Source organism: Astyanax mexicanus, chromosome 11 (genome assembly GCF_023375975.1).
Source record: "Astyanax mexicanus isolate ESR-SI-001 chromosome 11, AstMex3_surface, whole genome shotgun sequence".
NCBI classification, from domain to species: domain Eukaryota; kingdom Metazoa; phylum Chordata; class Actinopteri; order Characiformes; family Acestrorhamphidae; genus Astyanax; species Astyanax mexicanus.
The window spans coordinates 37,786,286-37,799,975 of NC_064418.1; the positions used below are offsets into that span (position 1 = coordinate 37,786,286).

At 35.5% G+C, this 13,690-nt stretch overlaps 3 protein-coding genes and 1 pseudogene across 3 annotated transcripts; all 4 read right to left on the reverse strand.

The window, feature by feature from the left end:
* Nucleotides 1-910: 910 nt before the first annotated feature.
* Nucleotides 911-2,555, reverse strand: LOC125804971 (taste receptor type 2 member 8-like; annotated as a pseudogene).
* A 1,399-nt stretch (nucleotides 2,556-3,954) lies between these two features.
* LOC125805031 (taste receptor type 2 member 8-like) lies at nucleotides 3,955-5,124 on the reverse strand. Its single transcript, XM_049485370.1, has one exon. The coding sequence runs from the start codon at nucleotides 5,011-5,013 to the stop codon at nucleotides 4,048-4,050; it is 966 nt and encodes a 321-aa protein (XP_049341327.1). The 5' UTR covers nucleotides 5,014-5,124; the 3' UTR covers nucleotides 3,955-4,047.
* A 460-nt stretch (nucleotides 5,125-5,584) lies between these two features.
* Nucleotides 5,585-8,281, reverse strand: LOC111194858 (taste receptor type 2 member 114-like). The gene has a single exon (XM_022679999.2). The coding sequence runs from the start codon at nucleotides 8,172-8,174 to the stop codon at nucleotides 7,170-7,172; it is 1,005 nt and encodes a 334-aa protein (XP_022535720.2). The 5' UTR covers nucleotides 8,175-8,281; the 3' UTR covers nucleotides 5,585-7,169.
* Nucleotides 8,282-12,234: 3,953 nt separating this feature from the next.
* On the reverse strand, nucleotides 12,235-13,480 carry LOC125804982 (taste receptor type 2 member 10-like; the record flags this gene model as incomplete). The annotated part of the gene is made up of 2 exons (XM_049485114.1): nucleotides 12,633-13,480; nucleotides 12,235-12,548 (listed from the first exon to the last, which is right to left on the reverse strand). Coding segments are annotated over exons 1-2 (885 nt in total), but the record flags the coding sequence as incomplete, so codon positions are not given.
* Nucleotides 13,481-13,690: the final 210 nt, after the last annotated feature.

A 13,690-nucleotide genomic window follows, 5' to 3' on the forward strand; every position in this document is an offset into this window, starting at 1 on the left:
TGATTTTAGCTCAGTATTCAACTGCTTGACTCAGATCTACTCTATCACAAGCAGCAGTAAGCTCTAATAATTTTTTTCCCTATAACTTGCTTCAGCAGTGCTTCATAAATGTTCTGCAGTGCAGTGCAACCAGTGCAGACTCTATAAATTGATTGTAACAATTTCAAAAAAGCCTGGAGGCTGTATAAAGTTTTGATGAATGTGAATTAAAAACAATGCAATTATTTGCAAGTCACATAGTTTCATATTTTATTCACAATAGAATATAAGCACACATTAGATGTTGAACATGAGACATTTTACCATTTACAGAAAAACATTAACTCACTTAGAAGCTGACGGCAGCACTGCATCTCAAAACAGTTGTGAAAGAGGCAACAAAAGCTGGAAAGGTATGTAGACCTAATACAAAAAGAGTCTGCAACAGGAGTGGGGTAGAGAAAAGCATTTTAGAGAGGTAGAACCTCTCAGAAGCATAGAAGGTCAAAGGTTCACTAATCTGTACCAAACTGCATCTAAAATAGTATAACTATTTAAAATGCTCCTCAACATACAATTGGATAAATTGTTCTAAGGTTTTGAAAGCCACAAAACCCATTTTCTGCAGATTCGCTGGTTATCAGCACACACTTCAAAAAGCCTGCATCTCGTGTGGGGGTAGTTTTTACATCTGGAAACATCTGCAATTTTAATGTTAAACAGTATATAGAGGTTTCAGAATTTCACCAACAAAAAACATTTGGCTTATAAAGAAAGAAAAAATCTGGCAAAGAAGACCCAGAAGATTTATTGCAAATCATTCTAATCCATTTTAATTTACATTTATTTACATTTTATACAGCATTCCAACCTATTTGGGATTGGGGTTGTAGACCTACAGTGCAAAACACAATGTAGATTTGTATCACTGGCAAACAGGTGATGGATACACTGATTCATTAAACTGAATTACAGTAAGAAGAAATGGAGAATGCTTCTAAAGTTTCTCCTACATTACTTGTGTACAATATGAGTAATCTGATAATACAAAAAAATTAATTTCAATCACACTACAAATAAACCATTAAACCATTTAGAGCAGTTTATTGTGAGATTCAATTTACAGTTAGTAAAATTCATAAACATACCAAGTTAACCTTATATGATATCATATTCATAATATATGATGCATTGCTGTAATTAAATACTGAACACTAAAATTAATGTGATAGCTGACCATGACAATTTTTTTGACAACTGGAAGAAGGTGTGTACTTTTGTAAGTTGTGAGACATTTGCAATAATTTATATTAATGCCTGGTCAAATACAAATACAAGTATGTAATGTAACATTTGAAAGGTCACTGTCAGTACAAAAGTAAATTAGAGTATTTTTTTTACAGTGTTAGTCCTACAAGAAAGGTTATTATATTAAAAATTACAATAATTTAGTATTGCAATTAAATAAGGAAATTGAATGTCTGATTTTTTGCCAAACATGAATGACTTCCTGCCGAAACAGTGATTGACTGACACACATGTTAATGGTTGTCCCAAAAGTGTACAAGGAGATTAATGTGTAGAGGATAAATTCCTTTGAGTCGAAAAGCATATCAAAGTATCTAACTATGAGCTGATCTACTAAAATCCCATCTGAGCAGAGGAAGTGAAGGACTGCCTGTACTGTGATGCCTGTAATGATTATTTTTATCTGTCTCTGGAGGCGGGGAGAGGAGACGCCACTCTCCTCCAAGTTCTTCATGTGTCTCCACAGATAGAGAACAGTCGCAAAGCTCGATACCATCATCCCACAAACACTGAGCAAGAATAAGACTAACCTGCTCCAGGAATTCACAACTTTTATCTGCTGGTTTACAATCACTGAAACCCACAGCATCTCCTCCATTTCAATTGACAAATTAAATGCGCCGTAATATTTCACTCGTAAAATTTCGTAAGTTACAACTATAATCATTCCAAACACATAGAAAATTGCATTAAAGATCAAACCAGTGTAAATTAAAGCTCTGATGTTTCTCTTATACCAGACGAGGAAAGGATGTTGAGGAGGAACAATCTGACAGAAGTAAAACATATTCATCCAATGGCAGCAGGTAACGCTGGTCATCATGGTGTACATTATAACATTTAAAATCAGATCAGATATTATAGTTAATATGATATAATCTAAAATCCCCATTCTTAAGACAAATACATAGAAAACTATTAAACAGCTGCACACATGAATAGCAGTGTTGCACCCAACCAGTGATCCCAGTAAAACCTTCAGAAGTGGTTTCAGGTTTCATGTTAATAAGAATTCCAACAACAGAGAGGGGCACATTCACTGCAGCAAAACCTGCAGCACTCATTGAGATATGGACATAACTCCTAGAGCTGTTATAACCCATGGTGGATTTCGTTGCTTTCCAAATCACAAATGATTACCAGATAGAAGGTTCCTCTCTTATAATTGAACAGGGTCTCAGAAGTGCAACAGGCATTAATACCCCCAATTTTGACTACATATTCAAATCAATCAGATTTATGTTATGTACTTTGGTACATGTAATTCTTTTATTGTTATTTGCAATGCAAATTACTCACATTGGAAAATACATTGATTTTCAATTAGTTTATTGACCTGCTGTTTGAATAGACATACAAGCAAGAGACAACACTCCACTTCCCCTTGTTCTGTTTTGTATCTACTCACCAAAAACACACAATAATTATGAAATCAAATATATGCATGTCTGTATGCATGTATTTATGTTTGTATGCATAATATAAAAAGTTTGGGCAACCCTGCCGTGGTGTGTTGTGGCCTGTTCATGTTATCATGTTATCAAGTGTCACAGTTTCTAAATTAATGTATGTAAATACTTCTAGTTCTGTACTTTAGGCCGGAGAACTATTTTAACAGATATTACAAAAGAGGCTAGTTCATTGCTATGAGCTGACCCTTCTTAGCTCCAGCTTGCACCTGTGAGAGCAAGTAATAATGACCCTCTGCTAGTTTTACATTTTTAAAGCCTTCACTGTCATGTCAAATTACTGCAAAAACAACAAATACAATTGTTATTTTACCGGCATTTTTTATTTCCATGTTTTTGGCTAATTGCACCTTATGAGCAAAATACAATATAAACATATTCTAGGTTGAGTTTCATATATTAATGTATCTTTGAATGATTTAAAGTGTTCAAATTTTTATATTTATTTTTATTCACACATAAAACAACAAAAAATGCTATAGCAGTCATAGAGAGAAACTTTATGCAGATGGTACAGCAAAAAACATTGGAAAAAAGGTTGATATGCACATTTATTACTATTTTTAAAAGTGGAAAAGAAAATGCATCAGTCCTTAATTTACATCATGCAGTGAGAAGTTATACAGTGAATTTCTAACAAATGTGACTATCTATACATAAAAAAATGTAAATGTAATGCAGTGCAGTAACTGCAAAAAGTTATGTATTAAGATATTTGTAAGAATTTATATTAATATCAAATCAAAAATACATTCATTCAAATTTGAATTTTAAACACACTTTACAGTTAATACATTGAAGACATGGCACTGTTATGCATTTTTTGACTCTTGCGGTTGCCTGTATTTTAAACTCTAGCCTAATTACAGCAGCCATATATATATTTTAGAATAAACATTGATTCCTTTATGTGAGTTTCTCTGAAGAAAAAAGCGAAACTGTCTGTTTCTTAAATTTGTTACTTTCTGAATATTATAATTTCATTATAATTTTGCTAGAAATCATACAGTGTAATCATACATACAGAAATCATACATTTTATAATTCACTTTAAGATAAAATTAATTAACAAACCAAACTAAATTCTATGGTGTAAAAAAAATTTATGGTGAATTCTGGGGAGACCACAGAGAAGTTGTGTATTTGGAAATGTGTAAGAATTCATATTTATATTAAACTATATCATATTAAATAAAGTTCAATCTGTACATTTGCCAAACTCAAGTTCCGTGCAAAAGTACAACATATTATTTACAGTACATTTTACATGGCTGAAAAGCCTTTTAAAGTGTTACTGTAGTTTTTGCAAAACATTAACGGCTCCCTGCCGAAACAGAGACTGTGTGATGCCCATGTTAATGGTTGTCCCAAAAGAGTACAAAGAGATGATGGTAAACAAGATAAGTCCATCAGAATCTACTCCGGTGTATTCAGACAGGATTTCATCTATTAAAACCCCAACTGAGCAGAGGAAGTTAAGGGTCGCCTGTATTAAGATGCTTGTGATGATCACCTTTATCTGTCTCTGGAGGCGAGGAGAGGAGACGCCACTCTCCTCTAAATTCTTCATGTGTCTCCACAGATAGAGAACAGTTGCAAAGCTCGATACCAACATCACACAAACACTGAGCAAGAATAAGAGTACTCTGCTCAAAAAGTTCACTAATTTTATGTCGTGGTTTAGAGCCACTGAGTTCACCAGCTCATTCCTCATTGCACTCGATACATTATCTGCATTGTAGAATTTCACTTGCACTATTGCATAAGCTACATCTGCAGTCATTCCAAACACATAGAGGACTACATTAAAGATCAAACCAGAGTAAATTAAAGCTCTGATGTTCTTCTTAAACCAGATGAAGAAAGGATGCTGAGGAGGAACAATCTGACAGAAGTAAAACATATTCATCCACTGGCAGCAGGTAACGCTGGTCATCATGGTGTACATCATAACATTTACAATCAGACCTGATATAACTAATGCTAACCAATCTAAAATCACATCGTGTATGACAAACACATAGTAAACTATTAAACAGCCGCAAACATGAATAGCAGTGTTGCACCCAACCAGTGATCCCAGTAAAACCTTCAGAAGTGGTTTCAGTAGTTCTGCTCCTTGTGGTGGAAAGATCATGCAGAAGACAAAAAACACGTTTAAAAGAATTCCAGTCGCAGAGAGTGGCACATTCACTGCAGCAAAACTTTTAGCACTCATTGAGATAAGGAAATAACTCCCAGAGCTGTTATAATCCATGTTGGATATCTGAACGTCCTGAATTACAACTGACTTAGAGAAGGTTGTAACTGTCTGAGAATATCACTAAATAATAAAAAGATAAAAAGGTTCCCCTCTCGTAATTTAAATAGGCCTAGCATAGGTCTTACATTTGGACTGCTTATTCAAACTAATCGTATCATGTCTATGAAACCTATATGTCTCATGGTGTATTCTTTTCTGTCTGTATTTACAATGCAAATGACCCCCTATAGATTTTCAACCAGTCTAGAATACCAGCTGAAATAATAATGTAAAGTGTAAAGTTATTGATATATTGGGGAAACTAATAAAAAAAAAACAGGAATATACCATAAAAATGGACAACCCATGTAGATATATCAATATGAGTGCTTGTGAAAAAAACACACTACACTACTTATGCTTATGCTTTTTTAAACTCCATAGCATTACTTCAGTGTTCATTATATAAAAGCTTCCTGTTGGTGTTATTTTAGTGTGAGTTATGTGGTTTACGTGGGATGGTTCCAAGGATAGTGAAAACATTAATAACAAATGTGATCATATGTAATCAAAGTGTGTGTAAGACTTGTGGGAACACTTATGACCAGGTGGGACAAGGGTGGAGACAAGATATAAAACAAAACAGAGCCATGTGCTAAAGAGCACATAGTGAGAGATGACAAACACGGAAACACAAATACAAAATACCCACTAATTAAATCAGATTTATTGTCACATCACAAAAGTACAGGTAAGTGAAAAAAATTGGGTGCAAGTTCCCACTTATATGCAGGTAACAATATTTACAACATAGAATAAGTACAATAAAATAGAAAATATTCAAGTAACTTAAACAATGTACATAATAATTTACACTATAGACATGTGGCATTGCAGATTGTAGATGTAAAGTAAAATACGTGGTTCATGTGAAAGCCTTTCAAAGCATTAAAAAGTTACCATTACAATGTTTGAACCATTTGTAACCACTAGATGGAGTTGTCAAGACAGTATTTTAAATATTTGTTTTATAGATCATAATAAAACTTCTCATTCACAGCATGAAATTAAATAAAATAACATACTGAACACACCCAGCATACAAACACACTTCAAGTAAAAGGACTGCAATGTAATACATATCAAAAACAAAAAAGACTGTAGTAATAAAAAGAGATGTTGCCTGTGACAGTTATGTCTGTGTCTGTTAGTCATGTGTCTCCCCAAATATAGAAAGTCACACAGTTTATTGACACTTTTATTGTCTTCCAGGTTTGTAAGATGCTAAAAGTCCAAACATAGCTTGTTTCTTATACTGCTTGATGCAAAAGATTTATGTAGATAATATATTTAATCTGGATATGCTTTTCAGTTAAACTTAAGCACTTTATTTATATTTTAATGGTCATTCAATGTTTTTGAGTAAATAGAGAGAAACATCTGTCATTTTAGACTTCCTTACAGGCACACTTTTCTCCTAATAACCTGATTTAAATATTGTGCTGTGTTCATTTACATTTAGACAAAGTAGCACATAAAAATGTCAATGGGGTCATCTCTAGCTACATTTAAGTACAGTAACCAGACAAATTGTTACTCTAAATTTTCCTTTCAAAATGACTTGTGTGTGGCCAGAGAGAAATAATTGGGATTTGCTTAAATGTCAATAGGAAGGGATTCCAGTACCAGTCCTGGGAGCCCCGCTTTAAACATTATACATTGTGCACATTGTACATCTGGAACAATACTTAACACAGTATTGTTTTTTAAAAAACAGTTTATATATAAAGGTTGTGGGTAGACAGTGGTTCATTTTGTGTTGTGTTTAAACCCAGAATGCTATATAGCAGTATTTTACTCTGCCATTAGATCCACTGTTCTAATTTCATAAAAGTTTTTTTTTCAGGTAAATAACAACAAACATACAGAGCTTGGGATAAGGATGTTTCTTAACCTAGCACCATTTCCCCGCTCACAATTCCCCTGCTCATTTTAGTCATAACCAACTTTTAAAATAGCCCCTTCAACCTTGAAATTGCTTGTTATTGAGCTGATTAGTTTAATCAGGGGTGTTTGGAGCAGGGAAATCACTAAAATGTGCAAGACAGGGTGCCCCCATAACCCATTTCATAAACTACTGAATGAAAGAAGATGTAGTATTACTAGTTTAGTCATTCAGAATTTGCACAAAAAAATTGCACAAGGTTTTGCCACATATTAATCACTCGCTGTCTGAATATGGACTGACCAACACACAGGTTCAAGGTGGAACACAAGGTGTACAGAGAGATAACAGTGCTATATATGTGGCGATCTGGATCAAAATGACTTGGTAACTTCAATCGAAGTGGTCCATCAGATATTATCCAGGAAATACAGATCATTTGAAGGATGAGCTGTACGATGCCTGTGATGGTCACCCTCATCTGTTTCTGAAGACGAGGAGAGGAGAAGGATTTGCTGCTCTCCTCCATTCTCTTCATGTGTCTCCGCAGGTATAGAACAGTTGCACAGCTTGCTGCCAACATCACGCAAAGACTGATAAAGAAATAGGCAAATCTTAACCAATACTGTATGATGCATGTCTCAGACAGTTCACGTAAAATTGCAGCTGTGGCATTCTGTTCTGTGTCCATGAGACTGGTATTAGTATAAGTAGTACTGTTAGAAATAATTTGGATTTCAGAATAATATAAAATGCTAGAGATGAAGCTAGACAAAAAGAAGAGTCTGTCCATGATCAGAGCAAAGTATACAAAGACTCTGATATTGTCCTTCAACCAGATAAGGAATGAACGCTGAGCTGGAACAATCTGGCAATAGTAGAACACGTTCAGCCACAGGTGGGAGGTCACGCTGGTTCTCATGATAAACAGCATAGTTTCCTCTACAATGTGATTGATCAAGAACTTTGGTGATTCTGCAGTGAATAAAACGTCGCCACTGTGAACAAAAATAAGTATGCAGACGTGAGAAGCAATGCTGGACCCAATCAGCAAACCAAGCAAGATGTTCAGAGGTTGTTTCAGGTGCTCCGACCTCTGGGATGGAAAAACCATACAGAAAACAAAAAATAAGTTGATGAAGATGGATAATGAAGCCACAGCCATGTTCACAGAAGCAAAAGCTTGGGAACTCATCTTAAGAAAGCCAACCGTAGAAGTATTTTCAGCCATTTTTCCTAAATAGGTTCTTCAGTATTCCAGCACATACGTTCTATACTGGTAAAGTGGAGCCTTCACACACTTTACAAAAATAACCCATAGTCATGCAAATCATAGTGGCTTTTCTAGTAACTTTTCTACATAGATTTTATGCCTGATTGCTGAGCAGTGAAACGCCCCCTCTGTTAAGGAAAACAGACAGACCAGTGAGTTCAGTAAGTGCATGATTCTCAAAACTGACTGCCTGCCTGAATTTTTACCTGCATTTGAATGTCATGTACCTGGACCATTTTAACCATTATTTCCACAGTATGGAATTTTGAAAGACACAGGAAGGTGATGGGTGATGCACATATGCAAAGCAAGGTGGTGGCTAAGCCCTGAATCTGTCTATATTTTAAGAAAAATACACATTACAGGCCAAAAGTTTGGACACCTTCTCTTTTTCAATGCGCTTTCTTTATTTTTATACACTTTTTACATATTCTCACTGAAGGCATCAAAACAATAAATGAACACATGTGGAGTTTTATTTACTTAACAAAAAAAGGTGAAATAACAATAAAAATGTTTATATCCTAGTTTCTTCAAAATAGCCACCCTTTGCTCTGATTACTGCTTTGCACACTCTTGGCATCATTCTCTCAATGAGCTTCAAGAGATAATCACCTGAAATGGTTTTCCTTTCTTGAAGGAAGGAGTTCCCAGAGGTGTTTAGCACTTGTTGCCCCTTTGCCTTCTTCACTCTGTGGTCCAGCTCACCCCAAACCATCTGGATTGTGTTCAGGTCCGGTGACTGTGAAGGCCAGCTCATTTTTTGTTAAGTACATGAAACTCCACATGTGTTCATTCATAGTTTTGATGCCTTCAGTGAGAATCTACAATGTATGAAAATAAAGAAAATGCATTGAATGGAGCAATGAAGGTGTGTCCAAACATTTGGCCTGTACTGTATGTTCATTCAATAAGCTCTGTTCATCATACATATCATGTTGTATAATTACAGACTGTAGAACATATTTGTTTCTTGAATCATTATCATCCTCATTTACCTCTGGAATGCTGTATCTGATAATTTATTTCATTCTGTGAACTCTACTTTTACAAAGCTCAATGGTAAAAGCTATTTAGATCAGTAATGCAGTTTTTAGTCATCCTTAAAATTTGCTGTGTGAGGGTTTGAGACTGATAGACAGTTCGAGAAAATACAAAATATAATAGAAGCTCGACAATATGATTTGACTCTTCAGGATGAGCTACTAACATGCTTTGCATAAAGGATTTACGGATTTGTTTAGGCAGTTTATTTTCTCAGATGGCTTGAAAATAATTCATATAGCTGCTGTAAATGGGAAAAAAAAATCTGGCAAAGCAAGCATGGTACTTTTGAATTAAGCCATGGATGTTTTCTGGCTCTACCCCAGGTGGTGCACTGTCCATATCATAGCCATTTTCTGATATATGATGTCTAACTCATCAGGGTTGTACCCATTCTTAGTTATCTTACATATTGCCTTTCTTTATATAGTGTCCAAACACTCTTTACAGTCAATATCCTACACAAACCTTTATACTTAGCACTCAACCAACACACGCCTATGAGAAGAGGCAGCCAATTGCATTGGATGCATACTTCTTACCCATTCACACACACACACACACACACAGACACACACCAGGGCAATTTTAGAGTAGGTAATTCACCTCCATTTAATCCATCTCCATGTTTTTGGCCTGTAAGAGTCCATGGAGGAAATCCACACGAACAGGTAAAATATGGAAGCTCTATATCAGGCCTATATGATTCCTTTGACACTCAGCTCTACCTGTAATCTCCAGCCTCTGAACTACGATACCCAGAATGCACCTCACACTGTCATCACTTCCTCAAGCAAACACATGACACTGCACATGGCACATGGAAAGTCAATCACCTGAGGACTATGTATATATCAGTATATACACACCTTCACTCCACACACACCTCGTAATTGGAAGTAAATTAATAAACAAGATAAACAAACAGACAGAATCTGGTGATCAGAACAAGGAATAAACTAGGATGGAAAACATAAAATGAGCAACCATACAGATGTGAAACACGAACAAGACCAAAAGAGGAAACACTGAAACAAAGGGGCTATATATACACAAACAATAAGGGCTGAGAAACTAATGAGGGGGAGAAAATAATGAGAGGGCAAAGTTACAAATAAGACTGGTGGAAACACTAATGACTAGGGTGGTGACAAGGGAGAAACAAAAACAGAGCACATGACAAGGAGGACCCGGAATAACACAAAGACAGACCGACAAAGACAAAAAACGAGAAAAAAACGTGACTATTACCAGTTCATAAATAAGACCACTATGTGATAAATGCAATATCTTTATTAATATGGTTAGATTACAGAGCCATATGTTACACCAATAATTCAATAAACCAGTAATGTCAGTAATCTTAATCAGGCTAAAGCCCCAACAAAAAGCTTAAAATGTACAAAAAAGTGTAAAATGTATCTATTCACAACAATTCATTAAAAAATTGAAGTTTGTCTTTATATTTAAGCAATATTACACTCCAGTTTCGTGCTATAACGTGTCACATTGGCACTGCTGTGATCCGGTCGTAGGCGGCCGAGTGCCGAAGATCAGCACAACAGTGCCAATGTGACGTTATAGCACGAACCTCGAGTGTATTATTGCGATTATACCACAGTTCCATTATCACTGTTTATTGAAAGATTTTGAAGTTAAACAGGACGAGAAAATGCGATCAGTTTGGTTAGAAACACTCCGCGTGTTAAAATAGTTCCATAGCTACTCTGCTTTAGCTGCACTGTAAGCTCTGCATTATCGGCCATTTCAGTCATAATGGTGGAAATCTATGTGTACTGTAAATAAACGGAAGCGTTTTACTCACCCAAATACACAGTTTTTAGGAGAGAAATCTGTGTAGATTAAAGTCCAGCGCTCGTTTGACTGAAAGAAAATGTTTTTTAAAGAACTAAAGTTTTGTTTACTTTGGCGCCGCCCAGCGGAAAGACTGCAGGAATTACAAGGGTCAACCTTACATTTAGCTTATAATATCCTATATTAACTGGAAAATAAATACACTCAAGCTTTTATTTTAATAATAACAACTCCTAACCTGAAATTAGTGACTGATAATGTGTGTAATAATGTGTATTTTCGAATCACTGGGCTTATTTATTTGTGGGACCGCGTCTTTGCCTGCGCCGCCTATTGGAGACATGGCGTTTATGCACTGTGTCTATGGGATCTAGCGCCTCCCAGAGGTGTTTAATGATATCGCATTAGGTTTGGTAGAGCTGCATTGTTGCTAGGTTACCTATATGTGGCGTAGTAATACATGAAGAGCTTCGGTTGCAGTGCATTTTCGACTAATATTGTCACTTAAAAAACGCCTCTCAGACAATCAAATTTCAGGGTCGGAACTGTGGTATAATCAATGTTATGTTATTTTTCATAAACACATTTCCTAATAATCTAAAAAGGTTTTAATTTAATTATTTTTATAGTATTAAGTATAGTCTTGTCCCAACACCCCATTACAGTAAAAAATGAGGAACTTAAATCTAATGACAACAATACATTAATGCATTAAGCAACTAAACCCTTAATTTATTCCCTTACCAAACCAGACAACAATAACAGAAATATAAAGCTTTGAAAGCATATTTACGATAAGAATAATGAGCCAAGCAAGAAATGTCAGAAACTATTTTGTTCATCAAGCTTACATAATATATGTTGCTTATTTTATGTTCATTACCAGCCTTTACAGTGTTACAAAATTGCTGGACTATTATAACTTTATCTGCATTTACCTTTTAAAAACCTGTACCTTCTGTAACAATTTGTAGACACATGGTTATGTTTAGACAGCAAAAGAAATTGTCATTCTTATTGCAATGGAAATAAGTTTATATCAGATTTCTAAGCAACGCAAATGACATAACACAACATGAAAAAAAAATGCAGTAAATTTCAGTAAACCTGAAAATAGAATAAAAAAGTGTTATTTTTTCAGATTTAAAAAAAGAAGAATCTTCTTCTGAAGGTGAACAACTCGCTGCCTAAGCATTGTCTGACCAACACACACATTAATGGTCGTCCCAAAAGAATAAAAACAAATAACAGTACAAAGGATATGCCGATCCATGTCGAAAACAATTGGTAATTTAATTCTAAAGAGTGCATCGAGGCTCGTCCAGATTGCACACAGGAAGTAAAGGACAGCCTGTGCGATGCCTGTGATTGTCACTCTCATCTGTTTCTTGAGATGTGGCGAGGAGATAGTGCTGCTACCATCCTTCATGCTCTTTATGTGCTTCCAGAGATAGAGGACAGTCGCACAACTTGCTGCAGACATCACACAAAAATTGACCAAATTTAGACCAAATCTAATCCAAAAGTTTATTATCACTATGTTAGACAGTATAATACTTGTCGCAAACATTTCCAGCGGGTTTACGTTTGTGTAATTTACTATTTCAATATATTTAAAAAATGTTGAAAAGTAAACAGCAGTATCTGTTACATTTAGGATCAATCCCAAAAGAATGTAAATTTTATCGACGATTAGAGAAAAGTATATGAAGCTTTTGATGTTCTTCTTCACCCAGATGAAGACGGGGCGCTGTGCAGGAACGATCTGGCAGTAGTAGAACACATTCAGCCAAAGAGAGGATGTGACGCTGGCCCTTACAGAAAAAAGCACAAGATCTAGGACAATATAAGTAAATACCATAGCGAATGGAGTAACTGTAAAAAATAAAAAATCCTTTAAAGCCCAAAGTAAGCTGCAGGCATGAAGAGCAGTGTTGAATCCGAACAGAGATCCCAGTAAGACCTTAAGGGGTTGCTTCATCCGTTCTGACCCTTGTTCAGGGAAGGCCATGCAGAAGATAAAATAAAGATTCACAATAATGCTGACCGCTGAGAGAGGCACATTCACTGAAGCAAACGCCAAAGAACTCATTCCAATGACAGCAACTGATGTGACGTTAAGAAACATTTTTTTTTCTTGGATTTCTGGATCACTTGTAAGCAGTAAACTGTGATATATGCTTTCTGAAGGCTAGCTCTCCTCGAATCAGAGTTTAGAACTTTTTTTAACAGAAAAGTCCTTAGTGTTTTTAGAATGATCAGCTATTTTGATAATTGCTTTCCAAAATGCCTCTCAAACGTTCTTGAGTCCGTCTTATATGCTCTCTATTGGTAAGGAGGTGTCTCCTTCTTAATAACACACCCTTTTCTTCACGATTGACTGCATTCAAACAAAGACTTAAAATTACATGAAACATGAGGTAAAGATATCGGACATGATAATCATCTACACGATATGTTCACACGTTTGTGGACACCCCTTCTAAAAAATGCACTCAGCATTTCAGAAATTCTATTGGGAGTATTTTTAGAAAAAAATGTAATAGACTCTTTTGTGCAGATAAACAAAATAAATTAACCAATTGGCAGGTGTGGGCTAGAGAGGTATGAGACAC